The sequence below is a fragment of the Cyanistes caeruleus genome, chromosome 30 (assembly GCF_971803275.1).
Source record: "Cyanistes caeruleus chromosome 30, bCyaCae1.hap1.1, whole genome shotgun sequence".
Lineage (NCBI taxonomy): Eukaryota > Metazoa > Chordata > Aves > Passeriformes > Paridae > Cyanistes > Cyanistes caeruleus.
The window spans coordinates 1,510,793-1,533,315 of NC_141730.1; the positions used below are offsets into that span (position 1 = coordinate 1,510,793).

The 22,523-nt window shown below is 64.3% G+C and overlaps 4 protein-coding genes across 5 annotated transcripts; 1 reads left to right on the forward strand and 3 right to left on the reverse strand.

The window, feature by feature from the left end:
* The first annotated feature begins 796 nt into the window (after nt 1-796).
* MTX1 (metaxin 1) lies at nt 797-3,813 on the forward strand. Its single transcript, XM_086866345.1, has 8 exons — nt 797-921; nt 1,017-1,086; nt 1,890-1,969; nt 2,108-2,200; nt 2,489-2,671; nt 2,815-2,891; nt 3,158-3,312; nt 3,424-3,813. Exons 1-8 carry the CDS (start codon nt 841-843, stop codon nt 3,648-3,650), a joined length of 966 nt encoding a protein of 321 aa, XP_086722471.1. The 5' UTR covers nt 797-840; the 3' UTR covers nt 3,651-3,813.
* Nucleotides 3,814-5,207: 1,394 nt separating this feature from the next.
* GBA1 (glucosylceramidase beta 1) lies at nt 5,208-9,445 on the reverse strand. Its single transcript, XM_023941856.2, has 11 exons — nt 9,102-9,445; nt 8,037-8,151; nt 7,720-7,911; nt 7,497-7,643; nt 7,229-7,362; nt 6,699-6,871; nt 6,362-6,599; nt 6,058-6,282; nt 5,805-5,968; nt 5,602-5,727; nt 5,208-5,521 (listed from the first exon to the last, which is right to left on the reverse strand). The coding sequence occupies exons 1-11, from the start codon at nt 9,390-9,392 to the stop codon at nt 5,413-5,415; spliced, it is 1,914 nt and encodes a 637-aa protein (XP_023797624.2). The 5' UTR covers nt 9,393-9,445; the 3' UTR covers nt 5,208-5,412.
* Nucleotides 9,446-12,131: 2,686 nt separating this feature from the next.
* LOC111945009 (lysosomal acid glucosylceramidase-like) lies at nt 12,132-15,816 on the reverse strand. The gene is made up of 10 exons (XM_086866316.1): nt 15,713-15,816; nt 15,324-15,515; nt 15,100-15,246; nt 14,838-14,971; nt 14,330-14,502; nt 13,994-14,228; nt 13,048-13,272; nt 12,816-12,979; nt 12,613-12,738; nt 12,132-12,537 (listed from the first exon to the last, which is right to left on the reverse strand). Exons 1-10 carry the CDS (start codon nt 15,774-15,776, stop codon nt 12,432-12,434), a joined length of 1,566 nt encoding a protein of 521 aa, XP_086722442.1. The 5' UTR covers nt 15,777-15,816; the 3' UTR covers nt 12,132-12,431.
* A 3,484-nt stretch (nt 15,817-19,300) lies between these two features.
* Nucleotides 19,301-22,341, reverse strand: LOC111922411 (lysosomal acid glucosylceramidase-like). 2 transcript variants are annotated; one of them, XM_086866296.1, is made up of 10 exons: nt 22,055-22,341; nt 21,583-21,774; nt 21,362-21,508; nt 21,139-21,272; nt 20,887-21,059; nt 20,564-20,801; nt 20,236-20,460; nt 19,989-20,152; nt 19,735-19,860; nt 19,301-19,641 (listed from the first exon to the last, which is right to left on the reverse strand). In XM_086866296.1, exons 1-10 carry the CDS (start codon nt 22,113-22,115, stop codon nt 19,539-19,541), a joined length of 1,563 nt encoding a protein of 520 aa, XP_086722422.1. In that variant the 5' UTR covers nt 22,116-22,341; the 3' UTR covers nt 19,301-19,538. The 2 variants fall into 2 exon arrangements, with proteins under 2 accessions (XP_086722422.1, XP_023773739.2); XM_023917971.2 differs by lacking the exon at nt 22,055-22,341 and having other exon boundaries at nt 21,583-22,000.
* Nucleotides 22,342-22,523: the final 182 nt, after the last annotated feature.

The window sequence follows — 22,523 nt, forward strand, 5'->3', positions numbered from 1 at the left end:
GCTGAGCAGGGTGAGCAGTGTGGGGCTGAGCAGGGTGAGCAGTGTGGGGCTGAGCAGGGTGAGCAGTGTGGAGTTGAGCAGGGTGAGCAGTGTGGAGCTGAGCAGGGTGAGCAGTGTGGGGCTGAGCAGGGTGAGCAGTGTGGAGTTGAGCAGGGTGAGCAGTGTGGAGCTGAGCAGGGTGAGCAGTGTGGAGCCGAGCAGGGTGAGCAGTGTGGAGCCGAGCAGGGTGAGCAGTGTGGAGCTGAGCAGGGTGAGCAGTGTGGAGCTGAGCAGTGTGGAGCTGAGCAGTGTGGAGCTGAGCAGGGTGAGCAGTGTGGAGCTGAGCAGGGTGAGCAGTGTGGAGCCCAGCAGGGTGAGCAGTGTGGAGCCCAGCACGGTGAGCAGTGTGGAGCTGAGCACGGTGAGCAGTGTGGAGCTGAGCAGGGTGAGCAGTGTGGAGCCGAGCAGGGTGAGCAGTGTGGAGCTGAGCAGAGTGAGCAGTGTGGAGCTGAGCAGTGTGGAGCTGAGCAGTGTGGAGCTGAGCAGGGTGAGCAGTGTGGAGCTGAGCAGGGTGAGCAGTGTGGAGCCCAGCAGGGTGAGCAGTGTGGAGCCCAGCAGGGTGAGCGGTGCGGAGCTCTGCGGGTCCTGCCCCAAAGGCCCCTGCAGACACCACCGTTCTCGTGCCCGCACTCTGCCCGGCCCCGCTCCATCGCGGAGCCCCCGCTCCATCGCGGAGCCCCCGCTCCATCGCGGAGCCCCCGCTCCATCGCGGAGCCCCCGCTCCATCGCGGAGCCCCCGCTCGGTGCCGCCCCGCGGCGGGGGCGGGCGGGGCCGCCCGTCCGGTTCCGGGTCGGCGGAAGATGGCGGCGCCCATGGAGCTGTTCTGCTGGGCCGGGGGCTGGGGGCTGCCCTCGGTGGATCCCGACTGCCTGGCTGTGCTGGTGAGCGGTGGGCTCGGGGCGGCGGGGCCGCTGCGGGCTGGGCCGGGGTCCCGCGGGCAGACCCCGCTCTATCCCTCCCTCCCTCCGTCCCGCAGACCTACGCGCGGTTCACGGGGGCGCCGCTGAAGGTGCACCGGGTCACCAGCCCCTGGAGGAGCCCCTCCGGTAAGGGCCCCGCCGAGGATCCCGGCACCGCCGGTACCCCCCACCCCACCGCAACGTGATCCCGTTGTCCCCGCTCCCCATCAGTGCAGCCTCCACACATTTACACCCCCCATCCCATCACAGCCTCCCACCCCATCTTTGCTCTCGCGTCCTGTGGCCCCCTTGGACTCCCTGCCCCTCTTACCCCACTTCATCCCTCTTGCCCTATGGCCTCTCCTCCGCACCCTGCACCCCCTGTCCCATTACCACCGTTACTGTCTTACACCCATCACACCCTCCCACCCTCATCTCCTGTGCCCCTGACTGCCCCCTCCCACTCTCTCATCTTGTATCCCCTTGTCCTGTGTCCCCCCGGCCACGGCACTCCCCTGTATCCCGTCACACCCCAACATCTCATCGCCATCCCTGTCCCATCACACCCCCTCTTGTCCTATTGCACCCCCTCATCCCATTGTGACTCATGTCCCACTGAACACTCTCATCACACCCCCACCTCATTTCACCCCCCCTTTTTCTGTGCCCCCCCTGTATTACTGCATTCTTACACCCCATTGCACCCCACGTCCATCACCCAGCCCCACTCCCCACCACAACCCCCTTGTCCCAGCACGTTCCCCATTTCCCATCACACAGTTTCTATCCTCTCCCCTGCAGCGCTCTGTCCCCATCTCATACCCCTGTCACCCCTGTCGTGCCCCTCACCCAGCCATGGGGGTCCATCCCCCATTCCAGCCCCCTGCTCCCCTCACCTGCTCAGGGTGGCCCCGGGCACAGCGACTGCAGCCCCCTCCCCCTGCCCGCAGGGCACCTGCCTGCGCTGAGGACACAGGACGAGGGCACCATCTCCAAACCTCAGCAGATCATAACACACCTCAGGAAACAGGTACAGAGGGGCTTGGGGCACCCCCTGGCCCGGGCTGTGGGGTACTGGAGCCCCTCAGGGAGGAGGGAACTCTGTTGTGTCACCCACGGGCGGGATTTGGCGCATCCTGCGGAATCAAACCGGGCGTTTTCTCTGCAGAAGTACAACGCTGACTACGACCTGTCGGCCACGCAGAGCGCGGACACGCTGGCCTTCGTGTCCCTGCTGGAGGAGAAGCTGCTGCCAGTACTGGTGAGGCTCAGGGGGGCTGCAGGGAAGGGGGGCTTGCCAAGGATGGGGTGGGCTCAGGTGTGTGCCCAGCTGCCAGCAGAGCCAGAGAGCGCTGCCAGCAGCAGCATCCCGGGAGCCTGGCATGCAGGGATGGGGTTTGGGGGTGGCAGCAGTGGGTTGTGCAGCCTGGGCTGGGGTCTGTCCTTGACCCCAATGCTCCTGCAGCCCCTCGTGGGCTCCAGGGTGGCTGTGCTGGGCAGGGGCTGCAGCCCCACCATGGCCAGGTTTGTGCATTGTTCTCCACCACAGATCCACACCTTCTGGGTGGACGCCAAGAACTACGTGGAGCACACACGGAAGTGGTATGCAGAAACCATCCCCTTCCCCCTCAACTTCTTCCTGCCCAACGCCATGCACAAGCGGCACCTGGAGCGGCTGCAGCTGATGTGGGGGGACGACTACATGGAAGATGAGGAGAAGCTGGAGAAGGAGGTGAGGGATGGTGTCTGGGCACAGTGGCCAGGGGATCCCTATGAGGCCAAAATCCAAACTGGGGTCTGGGTTCCCCGCTCCTGCTCCCCTGAGCACTTTGGGGGTACCTGGGCAGGTGCCAATGCTCTGTCCTCCTCCTGCAGCTCTACCGGGAAGCTCGGGAATGCCTGACACTCCTCTCCCAGCGCCTTGGCTCCCAGAAGTTTTTCTTTGGAGACTCGTAGGTGGCCAAAGGGGGGGATGGGAAAGGGGTCTGAGAGCCCCCTGCACCCCAGCAGGGCAGGGGTAATCTGCAGATAGTCTGCAGGGGAGCTGCAGCCCCTGTGCATTGCTTTGGGGGTGGAACAGGCTTGCAGGAGACAGGGCACCCTCCCAAGCTGGGGTAGCCACATGCCATCCCCAGGGGTTCTGGGACTGGGGGTGGCTGGTGGGTCTGGCTGGCTTTGGGTGAGGACAGTGGCCCAGGCAGAGCTCTCTGTGTCCCAGGCCGGCCTCCCTTGACGCCTTAGTCTTCAGCCGCCTGGCGCCGCTCCTGAAGGCAAAGCTGCCCAACGGGAAGCTGCAGCAGCACCTGAAGTCCCTGCAGAACCTGTGCAACTACTGCACCTCCATCCTCAGCCTCTACTTCCCCTGGGACAGAGGTCAGAGCCATCCCCCACCTCACCCTTTGGGCTTGGGGTGACCTGTCCCCCCAGCTGGTGCTCGGTCTCAGGGTGACCCTTCCCACCCACATCCCTGCTCTGCCCCTGCAGGTGATCCCCTGACCGGTGCCCCTCGGGCTGCAGGCACAGATGGCAGTGAAGCAGAGGAGGACCCCCACAAACGGCGCAAGCAGCTGCTGTCGGTGCTGGTGGGGCTGGCGGCCATGCTGGGCTACGCCTTCCTGAGCGGCATCGTCTCCATCCAGCGCGGCAGCGTGGGGCCGGCCGGCCGGCAGCCCGTCACTCTGGAGGAGGAGGAAGAGGAGGAGGAGGAGTGAGGATGTGTGACTGTTCCTCCCCAGACCCTGGAACTGACTGTTTTTACACTGGGAGCCTGGCAGCATCACTGCAGGTGCTCCACTCTGTGTCCCACCAGGAACCACAGCCCTCTCCATGGGAGCATCCCTGCCATGCCAATAAACCTCCCTCTCTCTGCCTGCACCCTCTCGTACTCCCAGCACCCTCAAAGCCCTTCCCAGTTTCCCCAGCTGCCCAGGCTGGAGTGTTGCAGCAGGCACAGTGTGTCCTGCCTGTGGCTCTGCCCCTCGCCCCAGCCTTGGGTCTCGCTGAGGACCGGGCAGAGCGGGGACCTGAAAGCATCTGTGGCATCTCGGCAGTGCCCCCTGTGCCTTCTCCAACAGCACTGGGGCTGAGCCCCACATCTCCCCTTGCATCGTTCTGATGTGGCATCCCTGGGGCAGCGCAGACAGCAGTTCTGTGGGGCTGGGACCTCCCCTCCACACCGCTGCCAGCCCGGCTGCCCCGAGCACGGGACACAAAACCAGAGCCAAGGGCAGCTGGGGCTGCTCGTCAGGACACGTCCCCAGCCCAGGAGCACTCCCCGCTGCCAGCGGGACACCCGGAGCCCCGCTCCAGCAGCCGGGATCCCTCCAGCGCTGACATCTGTTTGCATTCCAGCGCGCCTGCCAGCGCCGGGGAGCTCCTGCGGCTGGCACAGCTGCATCGCGTGGGCTGCGAGCGGGGTCGGGGGCGGCCACCTGAGCTCCGTCTGCCCCCGCGCTCCCCTGGGCCACCCGGCCTGGGGCTGCTGCCGGTGTTGGCTGCGCCGCCGTTCCCGCCTGTCGCTGCCGGTTTCCGAGTGCACGGATGGAAAGGTGGCGAGGGGCCAGGCCGGCACACAGCCCTCGCTTGTTCGGCGCAGCCAGCGGCATCCCAGCCCTGCTGCTGCGGTGGCTGAACGTCCCCAGGCTGCGCTCCCGGACACGCGCCCCCGCCCCCCGTGTGCCCCCCACCCGGGCGCAATGGCCGGGGGCCCCCACGCTGGGCTGGAGCAGAGCCACGGTGCTGGGCCAGCTGCACAGCCTCCCCCGTACTGGCCCAGTTCGAGGGGCCCCGCTGGGAGGGGGATGAGTCAGTGCAGCCCCCCCCCAACACGCTCCCCTCTAACGTCACTCAGGAAGTATGTGCCCCATGCTCCCCGTTCCCATTAGCTGGAGGGGCTGATGGCTGCTCCAGCAGCAGAAACCACAGCCGCCTGCTCTGGCCGGGGAGAAGCTGGAGCTGCCGACACCAGAGCTCTGCTCTAAATCCCGGCTGCGTGTCCTGACTGCAGCTGGGCTCTGGTCCCTGTCTGCTTTGGGCTCTTCTTTCCTGCCTGGGGGATGTTGCAGTGGAAGACAGGAGATGCCACCCTTCATGGTGACAGTCCCCTTCATCCCTGCAGCACCGGCCCTGCGGGATGCCCCAGGAACCTGGGCAAAGGAGGGATGGGACCCGTGGGACTCAGGAGGTACCATCAGCCTCAAATCTGCCTCCTCTGGCCGCTGGCAGTCCTGCCCACTGAGCTGGTACCAAGGGGAGGTCAGGGCTTTGGGCAAGTTTGTAGAAAACCTGTTTATTTTATGAAAACATCTAGAAAAGCACAGGCGTTGCAGCCCTAGGGTCAAACAGGTCCCCTGGGGCACAGGGGGCTGCAGGGGCTGTGCTTCAGCCCCAGCCCCATTGGAGTCTTCTCTCCAAGCTGCCACCAGCGCTGGCACCTGGTGCTGGCACCTCGCTCCTCTGCTGGCTGTGACCACGCTAGGCTGGCTGCTTCCAGAGGAACGTCTGGATGGAGTCACTGGGAGCCACGGCCTCGAAGAAACCGACGCGCGGGTCAGAGATCCCAAAGGTCACGTCCGTGGGGGAGCTGTGGGGAAAGAGAGAGGGGATGGGGGCTCAGTGGGGTCAGTGGGGCCTTTGACCAGGGATCAGAACTGAGCCGCTCACCGGTTCAGGACCACCAGGACGATGGCGCCGTCGGGGCGCAGGAAAGCCGAGTGCTCCAGGTCACAGCGGCGGCACTTCTTGGAGACGGCCAGTCCCACACGCTGTGAGCCCTCAGGGATGAACTTGCTGTGGGGACAAGCAGGGTCAGAGTCTGGTACTTAGGATGTGGTACCTGGAGCCAGCAGGCTGTGGCCCCAACACACCTGAAGTGGCCCAGGTGGTAGAACATGGGCTGCTTGTAGAAGACGTCCTTGCTGCTGTCCACAATGACAGGGCTGTCCACGTAGTTCTTGCTCCAGTTGGGGCCTCCCTCCATGTCCAGGGCCAGGTTCCAGTCGGTCCAGCCTGTCACGTAGTTGTTGAGGTTCTGTGGGACAGGGGGTGGTACTGAGCCACAGGCAGGCCCAGGGGCTGGCCAGGGTGGCCGGTGTGTCCACAGCTCCCACTAGGCCCTACCGTCAGGATGCTGTGGCTGTACTTGCTCCCACGGTCCCATCCACCCAGCACCACCCTGGGCTCCCAGAAGTAGGAGCCTGTGGAGGCCTCCGTGGAGAGGAGGAAATAGTCTGGGAAGAGGTGATGGGTGATGGAGAGTGTCAGGTCGATGGGCGCCAGAAAATCCAGGTACCAGTGGATGCCGATGCCGCTGATATAGCTGGCAGCCACAGGGTCCTTGAGAACCTGCCAGGAGAAAAGGGTCACCAGTGCCCAGGGCTGGGAGATCTGCTGTGGGGCCAGGACAGCTGCTATGGGGACTCACCACCTCTGCCCAGTAGGGCAGCATCACCCTCTGGTCATCCAGGATGATGAGCTGTACATGGCGGTGGGAGCTGTTGGCCAGTGCCGGGCCCAAGTCCTGGGCAATGAAGTCCCGCTGGTGCTCGGGGGAGAAGCCCAGGCACTGGAAGGGGTAGAAGACGATCTCACCAGCCGTGGGCTCGTTCCCTGCCGTCACCGCCCAGAAGGTCAGGTTGTACTTGGCGTATTCATCCAGGAACCTGGTGTGGGGTAGACAGTGAACAGCCCTGTTACACCTGTGCATGCCCCAGCTCCAGGTACAGCATCCCCAGCACCCCCTGACCCCCGTGGCCCCTCACCTGATGAAGTACTTGGCCCAGGCCCGGTGGTACTTGTCCCCAGGGCTGCCCTTCAGTGTTCCCCTCCCTGTCATAGCTCCATTCGTCTTCATCCAGACCGGCGAGGTCCAGGGGCTGGCATACAGTGACAGCGGCCGCTTGGCCACTGCCTGGGCTGCTTGGAGGATGGGGATCTAGGGAGAAGTGGGATGGGAGAGCTCTCTGGGTCTGTCCCAGTGCTGGCAGTTCAGGCAGCACAAGCAGAAGCTTCCCAGAGGTGGGAAGGTGCTTCCTTTCCCCATCCCACCCAGGTGAAAGGATAAATCCTCTCCCTCCCCACTGGAAATGCTCCCCTTCCTATTTCATCCCACCCCATCCTATCCCTTCATGTCCCATCCCATCCTTTCTCCCACCCGGGTGGAAGGATGAGTCGTCTCCCTCCTAATCAGCAGGAAGGAACTCCCTTTCATCCCATCTATCCCATCCCATCCCATCCCATCCCATCCCATCCCATCCCACCCAATCCCTCAGACTCTTCCTGCAGGACTCACCTTCATGTGCGTGTCCTCCTCGGTCAGGTTGAAGTGCCTCAGCTCGAAGTCGCCCTCGGCGTCGGCGTAGGTGTACAGGCGGATGGAGAAGTCAGTGCTGGCCATGGGCACACGCACTAGATTGTACTCAATGCCTGAGGACAGGCAGGTGGTGATGGGCATCCTCAAGTTGCATTTGAGGGGTCCAGATCACCCAGGCCCTCAGAACAAATCTCAGCAGCCAGACCCCAGCTCTGCCACCCGACAGCGTTGCCTGCCCTGGGCTCACCTTCCTCGGAGAAGTAGGAGCGGAGCAGGTGCTTCTGGGCATCCTTGGACAGGGACTGGATGTTGATGGCAGCCGCATCAGTGATGGAGCCACCAAACCCCTTCACCTTCTGGTACCTCTGCGCTGTGTCCAGGGTGAGGTGGAAATCTGTGGGGACACACAGTGTCACCATCCCCGCCGTGTAGGACAGGCTCTGTCACAGCAGCAGCAGCCAGGGTGGTACCTGGGCTCTTGGCGTTGTGCTGGAAGCTCCCCTCGCTCCTCTCCAGCCGCTTGCCGGCCTTGCTGCTCTCGTACTTGACGTAGGAGCCGGGGGCTGGCAGGACCAGGGGGTCCAGCGTGTCACAGTACGTGGCACTGCAGGCACAGACCAGCGAGCCGTGCCCAAAATCCTTGGCATCACAGGGACGGCCACCTGCAGCAGAGGAAAGACCGGGTGGGCATCGAGGGCCGTGGCAGGAGCCCAGCTCATCCCTTCAACCCATGACATAGTCCAAATCCACCACCCTCCAAAGCCCAGGGACATGTGCCAGCACATACCTGTGACCTGCAGGGCCACCTGTGCCAGCAGGAGCCAGCCCAGGACACTGGCACAGCCTGGCCCCATGGCACCTCTGCTGCAGCGGCTCAGACAATGCCAGTGGACACTCTGGAGCTGGGAGCAAGGGGAGATGTCAGCAGCCAGAGCTTCTCAGCCTGACCCAGCCCCACACAGGGACAGACACAGGGAAGGGAGAGCCCCAACATCAAGCCCAGGGACTTTGGGGACCACTAGACCCCCCTGCCAGGGCTAAGCCTGTCCTGCCCTCTGCCCACTGCTCCAGCCCAGCACTCACCTTCCCTCCCACCCCTCCAGAGTCTACCAACAGTTCTGGCTATGTCCCAGGTGGTGGAGCAGCCCCCCAGGTGGTGGAGCAGCCCCCCAGGTGGTGGAGCAGCCCCCCAGGTGTGAGCCACCCCACCAGCCCGCTCTTCTCAGCCGCCCACGCTGGCTCTACCCAGCAACTTTGTTCACTCCCATGAACTCCCTCCCACTCCTTGTCCCTCCTCACTTGTTCCACAGCTGTGCCATGCCATGTCATTCCATGCTGCATCACCCCACATATCCCCAGTGCCTCCCGAGCCATGGCTAGGAGCAAACAGCTCCACTCTCCCAATCCCACGTGCGTGGCAGCTGGGGCTTGTCCAGGCAGAGCGGTTTGGGGCTCAAGCCCTGGCATGGAGAGTCCCACATTCCCCTGTTCTGTGTTCACACCCTGTCCTGTCCTGTCCTTCTCGTGGTGCTGCGCAAGGAGCCTCTCGATGAGAGCACAGCAGGAGCCACCTCCAAACCTCAGGACCCTGATGCCAGACCGAGGACACCTGGGCACCTCTGCCAGGGTGGGATGGTGCCCTCTTGTTTCTCCCCGAGATCTTGTGGGATGTGGAGTGGGGCCAGGCAGCCGTTCCACCTCCATTGCCTCCCACTCCCTGCCTGGGAATGATGCCCAGCTTGGCCAGGGCATGGCCTCAGCATGGTCCTGCTGCCCAGGGCTGTCCCATCCCTATCCCCATCTCAATCCCCGTTCCCACCTGCTGAAGCCACCTCGGATCCAGGGCACTCACCTGCTGCCAAACCACCTCTCGCTGCGTCTCTGTGGCAGCAGTGGCGGGACCTGTGTCCTGGCTGTGCTTGCTGGGAGGTGACGCGTCTGGCGGAGCAGGAAAGGTGAGTTTGGAATGGGACAGCTCATGGGACTCTGTGTTTGAAGAGGAGCCCGGGGATGATTTTGCAACCTGGCTCCATCGAGCTTTCCCCACACCACAGCATTTGCAAAGCTCTCCTGAAACCTGTTCCAGTAGCCAGAGGGAAGCTGGGGAGGGGAGGATGCTCCCCAGCCCCTCAAGTGCCTCCATCACCCCCCATAGCCAGGAAGAGCCCCACGGGAGCAGCCCTGAGTCCTGGGACACCTCGGACAGGGCAGGGCAGGCTGTGTCCACCCTGGGTCCCTGCTTATCCCACCCAGCAGCAGTTGGGCTTTGCCATGGCCAGTGCCACTGCCATGGCAGCAGCCGGTCATGGCAGGGACCCCCGACCCCTCCCACTGGCTCAGCGGGCGGTGGGCACAGCGCTGCCCGCAGAGGTGCCCTCGCCCCCGCCGTGCCCCCCACGCCGGAGCCCCAGGCCGCAGCGGGCTGGGTGGAGCCGGCTGCAGCAATTTATCATCTGCAAAACAAGTCTGGGCTCCACACCGTCTAATTTGGGATCCTTCCTAATTGCAGGCATCTGCTCCGCAGGAGAAACAGGAGGCGGGCAGAGGCACGGGGGGAGCGGCATCTGCCCCGGGGTCCCCTTGGGGCAGCTGGTGGCGGTGGTCAGGGAGGCAGACCCCCACCCAGGGACCACAGACCCCCTCCCAGGGACCACAGCCCCTCATCCAGGGACCATAGACCCCCACCCAGGGACCACAGACCCCCAACCAGGGACCACAGCCCTGTCCCAGGGACCACAGCCCCCCACCCAGGAACCACAGACCCCCAACCAGGGACCACAGCTCCCCACCCAGGAACCACAGACCCCCAACCAGGGACCACAGCTCCCCCACCCAGGAACCACAGACCCCCACCCAGGAACCACAGCCCCCCACCCAGGGACCACAGACCCCCAACCAGGGACCACAGCCCCTCATCCAGGGACCATAGACCCCCAACCAGGGATCACAGCCCCTCACTCAGTGTCACAGCCCTGTCCCAGGGACCACAGCCCCCCACCCAGGGACCACAGACCCCCAACCAGGGACCACAGACCCTCACTCAGTGTCACAGCCCTGTCCCAGGGACCACAGCCCCCCAACCAGGGACCACAGACCCCCAACCAGGGACCACAGACCCTCACTCAGTGTCACAGCCCTGTCCCAGGGACCACAGCCCCCCACCCAGGGAGCACAGACCCCCTCCCAGGGACCACAGCCCTGTCCCAGGGAGCACAGCCTCTGGCCCAGAGTCACAGCACCTCACTGGAGATCGCAGCCCCCCACCCAAGGCCCTGCTTCCCCTGCTGCCACCAGAGAAGGGCTCCCCCAGCACTTGCTGCAGGCAGTGGGGATGATGGGGGTGGTTCCTCCAGCCTCACCCCACCCCTCACTCCCCTTGCCCCGGGTGTTGCATCCCCCCGTTTCCCAGCTGGATTTTCAGCCGGGAGGGAAGGCAGCATCCCGCAGCAGCTGAGCTCCAAACAGGCAGGAGCAGGAGCCAGCCCAGAGGGGCTGAGCCAAAGCCTTGCCCTGCACACCTGTCCCTGAGCCCTGCTGAGCACCGGGGGTGAGGACTCCGATGTCCCTTGGGAAGGGGACATTCCCAAGGTGTCAGGAATGGTGTGGCAGCAGGACCAGCGCAGTGAGCCTGGGCACTGATGAGGTCACCCCTCAAATCCTGGGGGTCAGTTCTGTGCCCCTCCTGACAAGAGGGACATTGAGAGGCTGGAGCATGTCCAGAGAAGGGGATGCAGCTGAGGAGGGGTCTGGAGCACCAGGAGAGGATGAGAGAGCTGGGGGGGGGGCTCAGCCTGCAGAGAAAGAGGCTCAGGGGGGTCCTTCTGGCTCTACACAACTCCCTGACAGGAGGGGGCAGCCACGTGGGGGCCAGGCTCTGCTCCCAGGGAACAAGAACAAGAGGAAATGGCCTCAAGTTGCTTCAGGAGAGCTATGGCATTTCCCAGGAGAGGTTTAGGTTGAATATTAAAGAAAATTTCTTCATGGACAGGACTGTCCAGCCCTGGCATCGGCTGGGTGGAGTTGCCATCCCTGGAGAGATTTAACAAATGTGTATGGAGCACTTGGGGACGTGACTTAGGGCTGGCCTTGGCAGTGCTGGGGGAACGGTTGGACTTGATGATCTTTGAGGCCTTTTCCAACCTCAAGGATTCCATGATTCTATTCTATGATTCTAAGCACACGCAGCCCGACCCAGCTGCCGTTGGGGCCAGCATTCCCCAGGAGCTCGGATAAAAGCACAGGACAGGCCCCTTGAACAGGGCTGGGGTGGATCCCGGTGCCACCTTCACACCACACTCCAATAAACCAGCTGTAAAGCCTCTGGGTTTTTCGTTTTCCCTAACCTCAGCAGTTCCGTGGCTCTCACACAGGGGCATTGGCCAAGGAGAACTCTGGCTTTCTCATTCCTGTACTTCAAAGATGCTGGTAATGTTCCCAAAGGCACAGGGAATACTGTAACTGGTATTTAGGGAAAGTAAATAGGACAGGGAGGTCATTGCGGGCTGTGGCCAGTGTTGGCCACAGCCAGAATAGAGGGGACTCTGTCCAGGGGCCACCCTGGAGACGGTGGCACCAGCCTAATTTGTCCGTAAGGTTTGGTGGATGGGGCCACTGATATCATTTACTCTGCCTTTCCGACAGCGTCTGACATTTGGATTTTTAAAATATTCCCCCAAAAAGCAAGCTGGGGAAAACCAACAGCACATATGGAATGAATCAAGGGCTGGCAGTGGTGGAGGCTCCAGCTGCAGGGATAAACAAGGAGACACCCGCAGGCCACGGGGGCCGGAGCCCCCGGGGCACCCCTGGCCCCAAGCCGCCCCGCCGAGGAAAACCGAGCGATTTCCGAGCGCGTAGAGGAAACACTGACGGGAACGGCGCATTCCGGAGGGAGAGCGTCATGGCTTTACTTGGCGCCCGCGACACACGCGAAGGTTTCAAGGGGGCCACGTGTGGAAGTGTGGTCCAGGAGCCGCTGCAGAGGGAGCTTCCAGAGGGATGGGAAGAGCTGGGAGGGAGGGGAGGCTGGGAAGGAGCAGGCCTGGCCAGACCCCGGTGCCAGGAGCACACGGAGCCCCTCGTGCAGGGGCTGCACTCCTGGCATCTGCTGCCACTCCTGAGGAATGTGGAGGAAGAGTTGACCTCCGGAGCCCCCCAAAGCCCCCCAGCACTCCCCTGGCTCTCACTGCTGGCGCCACAGGTACGTCTGGATGGAGTGGGCTGGAGCCACAGTCTCAATGAAGCCCATGGCAGGGTCCCGGATTCCAAATGGCACATCCCGGCCAAACCTGGGGAGCGAGAGGGGCTGAGCCGGTCGGCACAGCCTGGGCTGAGCATCATCCCTGTCCCCTGCCCGGGCTGACCTGTTGAGGACCACCAGGACAAGAGCACCATCGGGGCGCAGGACGGCCACGTGCTCCAGCTGGCAGAGGAGGCAACGGCGGCTGCTGTGCAGCCCCACCCGCCGGGAGCCCTCGGGGATGAACTTGCTGTGGGGAGAGGGCCAGGAGATGGGTTCTGCCCCTGGTCTGGGGCTGGCGGCAGCACCTGAGCCCCCCTGACCCACCTGAAGTGGCCCATGTGGTAGAACATGGGCTGCTTGTAGAAAACGTCCTTGCTGCCATCCACGATGACTGGGCTGTCCACAAAGTTCTTGACCCAGTTGGGGCCTCCCTCCAGATCCAGGACCAGGTTCCAGTCGGTCCAACCAGACACAAAGTGGTTCATGACCTGGGGGGGCAGGGAAGGGGCTGTGCAGGGCTCCCCCCAGCCCCGGGCGGGCCGTGTGGGGGCCGTACCGTCAGGATGCTGTAGCTGTAGTGGTCCCCCCGCTCCCAGCAGCCCAGGGACACGGCGAAGCGGAACATGAAGAAGCCAGTGCAGGCCTCCGTGTAGAGGAGGAAATGGTCGGGGAAGAGCTTGTGGGTGGCCTCCAGGCTGCAGCCGGGCGGGACAATGGCATCCAGGTACCAGTGGACCGCCAGGCCAGCCACGTAACGGGCAGCTGTGGAATTTCCCAGGACCTAGGGAGCAAAGGAGATGCCTCACACCGACGCTCCCTGTGCCTGAAGTCTGCGGGGATGGACACATGGACTCCGTGTGCCAGTGTGGTCTCTCAGGGCCACCTCTTGTCCCCTCCCATGGGCACCACAGCCCACCCCACCTGCAGCCCCCTCCCTGCAGCACCCTGGCATGGATCTGGTGCCCCAGCGTGGTTTGGCACCTCGGTGGGTGCAGTGCACAGGGGGTGTGGCACAGGTTTGCCTCTCAGTGGGCCCTTTGCCCCCCACCTGGGCCCTGCTGCTGCCTGGTCCTCACTCCACATCCCCCTGGGGTGGTCCAGCCCTGCAGCTGGAGGAAAAGGAGGGGCAGGTTGCCTGGCTTGAGGCCGGGGGCAGGAGCACATTTTACTTTCTTTCCTCCTAGTTTTAGGTAATTCCCCCAAACAACCCTTGCAGCATTGTTGGGGGGGAAACCAAATCAGCCAAAACACTGCCCAGAAAAGGTGCTGGTGTCCAGCAGCACTGCCAGGATCCAGGGATCCAGGATGGGGGTGCCACCTCCTGTCCTCACTCCCGCCGGGCACACGCGGAGGCGGCTGCTCTGGAAGGAGCCGGCTCCGGCTCCCACTCCGGCAGACCCGGTTTGCTCCCACTCTCCAGGGCTGGGAGAGGCCGCCGGCTCCATTCCCAACAAAGCCTGGGGCTGGGGAGCGAGGGGAAAGGCAGGGGCACTGCTCTTCACCACTTTGGCCCAGTGTGGGAGGTGGATGCGCTGGTCGTCGAGCATGAGGAGCCGTGTGCGGTGGGGGCTGCGGGCCAGCGCGGGGCCCAGGTCCTGGGCGATGAAGTCCCGCTGCTGTGCAGCCGTGAAGGCGATGGTGGGGGCCTGGGGGGGCGTGAAGAGCCCCGCCAGCGGCTCGTTCTGCGCCGTCACTGCCCAGAAAGTCACGTTGTGTTTGGCATATTCATCCAGGAACCTGGTGCAGAGAAGGGGGGGCAGAATCAGCTGTGCTGCCCCTCCACTCCCACCCTAATCCTCCTCCCACTGTCCATCCCAGCCTGGTTCCAGAGACAGTACTTGATGAAGTAGTTGGCCCAGGTCTTGTGGTACTTGTCCCCTGCCTTCCCCTTCAGAGCCCCTTTCCCACGGACATCCCCGTTACTCCTCATCCAGGCTGGGGCGGTCCAGGGGCTGGCGAACAGCAACAGCGGCCGTTTGCTCATGGCCAATGCTCGGCGCAGGAGGGGAATCTGTGGGAGGGAGCAGTATCAGCTGCAGCCACAGTTCCCCAAAACCACAGGGCCCAGCTCTGGAGGAAGAGGAGAACTCAGGGGACCTCAGCAGGGATTGGTAGCTGGCAAGCACCACCCCAGGCACAGCGCCCTTGCTCCTCACCCTGCCAGTGCCAGCTGGGATGCGCCAGGACGTGCCCCGGAGGAGGTGCCAGCTCCCACAGGCTGTCCCCATGCTGCACTGCCACAGTGTGCAGGGCTCAGCAGCACCTGGTCCTGGGGGTCCCGGCACAGGCAGGAGCTCCGGCACCAGAGGGGACAAGGTGCTGATGGCCGCAGCTTCAGCCTCCCACCTTCATCTTCACGTCCTCGTCCGCCAGCCTGAAGTGTTTCAGCTCGTAGTCATCAGGGACATCATCGTAGCTGTAGGGGCGCACAGAGAAGTCGCTGCAAGCCATGGGGACCCGGATGAGGTTGTACTCAATCCCTGAGGAGCACGAAAAGCATCAAGCGGCACCGGAGCATCCAGGTGACGACGTCCCTGCAGCAGGGACAGGCACAGCCACCTCTGGTGACCCCACGATCTGCTCACACCGTCGTGCCCGCACCGCTCACCGCTCTCAGAGAAGTAGGAGCGCAGCAGGTTGTCCTGGGCTGGCTGTGACAGCTTCAGGATGTTCATGGCAGCAGCATCAGAGAGGGACCCTCCGAAGCCCTTCACATGCTGGTACAGCGTGGAGATGTTGAGGGTCAGCAGCAGCCCTGGGGGAAGAGCCCGGCTCAGTCCGTGGTGACCCCGGGGGTCCCTCGGGGGCACCGCCACCCACCCGTGGCAGTACCTGGGGTGCGCAGACTGCTCTGGAATCTCCCCTCGCTCCTCTCCAGCCGCTTGCCGGCCTTGCTGCTCTCGTACTTGACGTAGGAGCCGGGGGTCGGCAGGACCAGGAGGTCCAGCGTGTCACAGTACGTGGCGTTGCACACACAAACCAGCGAGCCGTGCCCAAAATCCTTGGGGATGCAGGGTCGGGCACCTGGGAGGCGTGGAAGGGTGGCGGTGGCTGATGGCTCAGGGACGTGTCCCTGTGTGCTCCCCCGCCTGCCCCAGGGCGATGCCCGTGCTCCGCATGCCGGCACCTCCCGGGCGCAGCTCCGCGCTGCCCCTGGGCTCCTCTCCCTGCCCCAGGGTGCCCAAGCCCCGCTGCCACCCCCGCGACGTCCCCGCGCTCACCTGCCACCCGGGACACTGGCAGCAGCAGCAGCAGCAGCCAGCCCAGGATGCCGACAGCCCACATGGCCCTTCCGCGTTCCCCAAGCAGGTCCCAGGGAGCAGCTCCTGCGGCGGGGACACCCTCAGTCAAGGCACGGGGATGGAGGGATCAGCCCCATCTCCCTGTTCCTCCGTGGAGCTCTTGCCACATACCCCATTCCCCCCAAACACCCTCGTCTTGCAGGTCGGGTGGGGAGGGTCCGCCCCCCACCCGCCTTCACCCCAGCTGCTCCCGACCTGCGCTGCCACCAGCCCTCCTCCTCCTCAGCAGCTCCAGCCTCCCCACCTCGCCTTTACAGGGAGCTGCTCGGAGACCTCCCTCCGCAGCACACCCTCTCCCACCCCCACAGCTCCTCCTTGCTCTCCTCCCGGCCCGTACCTGCCCTCGGGACCGCCGCGCATCTCCTCGCCACGGGGCTGGGGAGCGCCGGGTCCCCTCTGCCGCAGGGCCAAGGAGGGACACGGACACGGTGCTGGCAGCTGCGCCTGAGTGAAAGGTTCAGCCAGCACAGGGAGGTGTCACAGGGACAGATCTGAGCCCCTGGGAACCCAGCAGAGCCAAGGGCAGGCTCATGGCACGGCTGCCCGTCCTGCTGAGGACCCCCCTGCCCGCCACCCCACTGTCCCCAGTGTCCCCCAGGGGCCGTGGGGCTGTGTGCTCAGCACAGGAGGGTCCAGGACACCCAGGCAAGGCCAGTGAAAGCTCAGGGCACAGCATTGGTGGCTGGGGCTGCAGCATTACATGGGAGCTGGGGCTGCTGCCCTTGCCTGCCCAAGCCTTTGGCATCATCCTCCCCAGCTCAGCACGTGCTGGGGAAGGCAGCAGTGGTGGCAGCAGTGGCAGCAAGCAGGCAATACCCCAGCTCCTGCAGGGCTGCATTCCCACTGTCAACAGCAGCAGCTGGACCCTCAAAGGGGATCATGCTGTCCCAACATTGCACCAGGAGCAAAGCTCTGGTGCTCTGGTAGCACTCCCTGCTCCTCCAAGAGTGACCCTCCAGTGAACCAAGGCTGAACTGGGCCAGCTCACCTGGGCACACAGATCCTACCTGGTCCCATCACCCAGGATGTTCCCGCTCCTGTGGACACACACCCATTACTGCAGGGACATCCTCAGCATCTCCACACAGGAGTGGCCCAGGGAATGGAGGGTGGCCAGATCCCAGCCACAGCTCCCAGCCACAGCTCTGCTAGCCTGCAGCATCAATCACCAGGTCAGGGCTCCCCTGCACAGGGTTAAACTGCTCCGTTAGCTTTCTCTCCATGGGTGGAGCAGCACTTCATGACTAATTTTCTCCATTTCTGGCATATCAGATGCAACTCTGGGGCAATTCAATTAATCAAAGTTCCTCCTACCCCCAGCACTGCCCTGCCATGGGCCCTGCCACTGTTCCACACCTCTGCTGGGAGCTGAGCCATGCGACACCTGGGCCAGTTGCCACTGGGGCTGGGGCAGATGGGGCCAGGTAGCCCCTGGTTACATCTCACAGGGCAAACAGGTGGCCCAGGAGGGAGCTCCTGTCCCTGTCCCGCTGTGCAGTGCATCTCCCACCTCTGAGTGTGATTAAGGTGTGATCAGACTGCTACACCCAGGCTAATGAACCCCAATTTTGGGGAGGGATTAATAGCTCCTAAGGCAATCAGCCACCTCCAAGCTCACTTCCAGCCATCCAGGATGCCCCCGTTCACCCTTTCCCATTCCAAAGTCCAGTCTTTCCTGGCCCCCATCAGCCACAGCCCCCCCAGCTGGCTCAGGTCCCACAGCTCCTGGAAGCAAAACACTGCGGAGGCTGCTGGAGCTCATCCTTATCAACACCAGCTGATAAGAGTGTCCTGCTGAGCAGGAAAAGTGAGACCCAGGGGCCGGGCAACGCCCCGCATGGAGCTGCTGGCACACAGATACCAGGCAGCCCCACCAAGCCCCCAAAGCCGTTTCTTGTGGCCAATCTCCAAATACAGGGAGTTTCTGAGGGTCTCAGGGGCCTTGTGGCATGGTGTGATCACCCTTTGCAGTGCACGGGTGGGTTTGGTCCAGGATGGGGTCAAGGATGTGGGGTCAAAGGAGCCATCAGAGGAGCCAGGGTGTGAATTTTTTCCCTAAGCCAGGAGAGTGAAGATGGGAACCCAGGGACATGGAGCTGGGCTGAGTCACCTTTCTAGGGATCACAACTCTGTAAACATCGATGCCAAAGAGCCTCGGTGTGGCATCACAGCAACTCCTTCCCAGCAGCGGGACCCCGGCCCAGAGCACGTGGGGACAGTCCTCAGGGTGATCACTGGCTCCAAGCCAGCTGCTGCAGGTCCCCAGTCACTGTGAGCCCCAAACAAGCCAAGGCTTTGCACAAGAATTAATGAGCAGAGCCAAGCCCAGCGACGTCGGAGGATTCGCCCCCGCTACGTTTATCCCAGAGCCAGTCGGTCCTTCAGCACGGAGCCGAGCGCAGGGACCAGGGCACGTGGACCAGAGTGATTCAGCATCGGCCACCAGCTGCTAGCACCAGGGCAGGTAAGTAGGAAACAGGTGGGGGAGCAGCCCTGCACCCAGAGTGGGATGCTGGCAGCAGGGTGATGGCAGCGGGGTGATGGGGATGGGACTCGCTGAAGTTATGATCCTGGAGAAACATTTCCCTCTTGTGGACAAACACAAACAGCCTCGGGGCAGGAGCAGGGTGTTCTCCCCAGGACTCTTGGGAGCTGCGGGGTTCCAAGAGCAGCATCCCTGTGGCTCCGTGGCGTGCCAGTGTCCCAGGGTGACACTGTCACTCACTGACCACGCCTGGGCTGTGCTCAGCCCACGCAGCATTGGGGCTGTCAGTCCTGACAGCACCCCTGGGCACATCCCGCCTGCACACATCAGCCCAGGGGCCGTGCCACCCTCCTCGCCCTGAAATTATGACCTCCCTGCCCTAATCTCCTGCTCTCACACCCTGCCAGCTCCTTCCCTCCTTCCTGGGTGCGCCCACACTCAGCACCCACTCCCGGTCCTGTCCCCGCTTGCTCAAGCCACCCCAGATGTGTGGTGGGTGCACTCCCACCCTCCCCACCACAGTGGGGACCCCTCGGCTCAGACCCCACGGAGAACAGCAGGCTCCAGGCATGGCTCCTCCAGCCTGGCCAGCCTCCCTGTCCCAGAAAAGCCCCAGGAGCGGCCGGCACTGCCCTGACCTCAGCCAGAGCTGGCTGTCCAAGGGCTTTGTCCCTGCTCCTGACGCTGCACTCAGGGTGAATCCCGAGCCATTTGCTAGGTCCTAAAACCCGCCCCGAAACGCATCAGGAGCGCAGGCGGGCTCTGCCCTGCCCCAGCCAGGGGTGCATGCCTGGAACGGGGAGCAAACTCTGCCTGGAGCATCTCTCAGCAGGGTGAGCCCCTCGGGGAGCTGAGGGGGCAGAAGGGCAGGCGGGGGGCACAGGGAGAGGGGCTGCCCCACGATGCTCCGGCTGCTCTGCGCTGCTCGCCAGACTCCAGCAGGCTCCATGCCGGGGTGGCACCCAGCCACAGTGCCCAGGAGCAGGGGAGGGACCCAGACGTTCCTCTTCCAGCCGCAGACATCAAGGCAGCATCCGTGTTTAATGTCAGAACAGCAGAACGCAGCATTCACAGCCTGTGCGGCCTCCACCCTGAGGGGCACCGGTGCCCCCGGCCCTCCTGCACACGCACGGCGTTCCCGGCCCGGCCCAGCCCGCTCCGGCTCCGCCGCGGCCCCGGGGAGCCGCTTCCCCCGGCCCGGCCTGAGCGGCCGGCCTGGCTGTGTCCGGCCCCTGGCCAGCCATGGCCATCTCGGCCCCGTCACTGCCGCCGCCACAGGTAGGTCTGGATGGAGTTGGCCGGAGCCACGGCCGCGATGAGGCCGACGGTGTCCGCCAGCCCCAAGGCGATGTCCTGTGGGGATCTGTGGGGAGAGCAGGGCGGTCAGACCTGCAGAAGCTGCACAGGGCCCAGGGGGATGGGGTCCCACACAGGGGGGCCGGGCTGCATCACCCACCGGTTCAGAAGCACCACGACCACAGCCCCGTCGGGGCGCAGGAAAGCCGCGTACTCCAGCGCTGTTTTCTTGGACTCCCTGGAGGCGACGAGCCCCACGCGCTGGGAGCCCTCGGGGATGAATTTGCTGAACAGACAAATGAGCAGCAACCTCAGGGTGGGAGTCAGACCCCAGGAGAGCTCCTCTCAAGCCAAATTTGCCTTGTGCCTCTCAGAAGGAGCTGTTGCTGGAGCACGTTGTGGGCTCCAACCCACCTGAAGTGCCCCATGTGGTAGAACATGGGCTGCTTGTAGAAGATGCCTTCGCTGCTGTCCACAATGACAGGGCTGTCCACGTAGTTCTTGACCCAGTTGGGGCCCCCCTCCAGATCCAGGGCCAGATTCCAGTCAGTCCAGCCGGCCACAAAGTGGTTCAGATTCTGCAACACGACAGCTCAGATGCCTGCCCAACACCAGCAACCCTCCCCAGGGCCCAGCGCACAGGGAGACAGAGGGGCCTCACCATCAGGATGCTGTGGCTGTACTGGTTTCCCCTCTCCCAGCAGCCCAGGATCACATCCCGCTCCCAGAAATGGGCACCAATGCACGCTTCCGTGGCCAGGATAAAGTAGTCAGGGAAGAGCTCATGAGTGGGCAACACTGTGTCCTGTATGGGACCAATGAAGTCCAGGTACCAGTGGATGCCGATGCCGTGGACGTAGCGAGCTGCCCCCTCATCCTCCAGGACCTGGCAGGGAGAAGAGTCAGTCCCACAGGGCAGAGCCAGAGGCCCAGCACCCAACAGGGTGTCCCACAGGTCACCATGATGGCACATCCATGCCCACACTCACCACTCTGGCCCAGTGAGGGAGGTGGAGCCGGTTGTCGTCCAGGATGATGAGCTGGATGTGGCGGTGGGAGCTGTTGGCCAGCGCCGGGCCCAGGTCCCGAGCGATGAAGTCCCGCTGCTGCTCAGCTGTGAAGCCCAGGCACTGGAAGGGGTAATTGTTGATCAGCCCCGCCGTGGGCTCATTCTCTGCTGTCACTGCCCAGAATGTCACGTTGTGCTTGGCGTATTCATCCAGGAACCTGGTGTGGGGGGAAGGGGTGAGGAGTGCCCAGTGCCACCACTGAGAGCTCCCCAGGTATCGCCCCGGCCCCAGACGCTCCTCACCGTACAAAGTAGTTGGCCCAGGTCTTGTGGTACCTGTCCCCTGCCTGCCCCTTCAGTGTCCCCTTCCCCACATAGGACTCGCTGGTCTTCAGCCAGGTGGGGGAGGTCCAGGGGCTGGCATACAGTGACAGCGGCCGCTTGCTCATGGCCGAGGCTCGGTGAAGGAGGGGGATCTGCGGGAGGAGGTGGAGGGGCCGACTCAGCTCAGCCCCTGTGACCCTCCAGCCCACCCTGCTCCCTCCCACTGCTCGCCTTCAGCTTCGTGTCCTCGTCTCGCAGGCTGAAGTGGGTGAGCTCGTAGTCGTAGGGGACATCATCATAGGTGTAGGCGTGGAGGGAGAAGTCGCAGCTGGCCATGGGCAGGCGGATGAGGTTGTACTCCAGCCCTGCCAGGCACAGTGGGACATGAGGTGTCCAAGACATGCCAGCACCCACAGTCCCTGTCACCATCCCACCTGTCTCCCTGACACCCTACCCTCCTCAGAGAAGTACGAGCGCAGCAGGTGATCCTGTGCTCTTTCTGGCAGGGATAAGATGTTGATGGCGGCTGCGTCCGTGATGGAGCCACCAAAACCCTTCACCCTCTGGAACCGCTGCGTCGTGTCCAGGGTGAGGACGACATCTGCAGGGAGGGGAGCCCAGCATGACGGTGGGTTGCAGCAGAGTCCATCCCATCCCTGCCACCCGTGGCAGTACCTGGGGCGCAGAGTCTGCGCTGGAACCTCCCCTCGCTCCGCTCCAGCCGCTTGCCGGCCTTGCTGCTCTCATACTTGACGTAGGAGCCGGGGTCCGGCAGGGCCAGGGGGTCCAGCGTGTCACAGTATGTGGCATTGCAGACGCAGACCATGGCATCACGCCCAAAGTACTTGGGACTGCAGGGCCGGGCGCCTGGGGGGCACGGGAGAGCACTGGGGGCAGCCTCAGGGAGGTGTCCCCGCCAGCTCTCCCGCCTGCCCGGGGGTGATGCCACTGCCCCGTGCTCCACACCCCGGCATCCCCCGAGCAGCGAGCTCCCCGCTGCCCCCCGGCCCGCAGGCAACTCCCGGGAATCCCGACCACGGACTCCCAAGGGATTCCCTCCCCTCCCATTCCGGTCCATCGGGCGTCCCAGGATGCCCGGGGACCGCGGTGCCCTCCATCCCCGCGCAGCCCCGGGTCCCCCGCTCACCTGCGGCCCGGTGCCCGGCCAGCAGCACCAGCAGCAGCCGCCAGCACAGGGCGGTCCCCATGGCCCCGCCGCTCCCGGTGCGCTCCCGGCAGCACCGGCTCCACCGCCGGCCTCGCCTTTAAGGGCGCCCGGACAGCCCGTCCCGCCCACACCCGGTGCAGGAGCGGCACCGACTCTGGGCGGGCCTGGCCCCGAACCTTCCCCCGCGCCGGTTCCGGGACCGCCAACCGGGGGAACCGCGCGGCTGCGGGGTCGCTTCCCCCCGCCGCCCACGAGAGGCGCAGGCCCGGTCCCGGTCCTGGTCCCGGTCCCGGTCCCGGTCCCGGTCCCCGCTGCCTCCCCGCGCCCCGACAGCACCGGCCGCTCCGGCCCGCGGAGCCGCCACCGGGAAACCGGGAGCCGGCACCCCGTGACCGATCAGCTGACCGCCCGCCCCGCCCCGCTCCGCCCCGTGACACCGGCCCCGAGG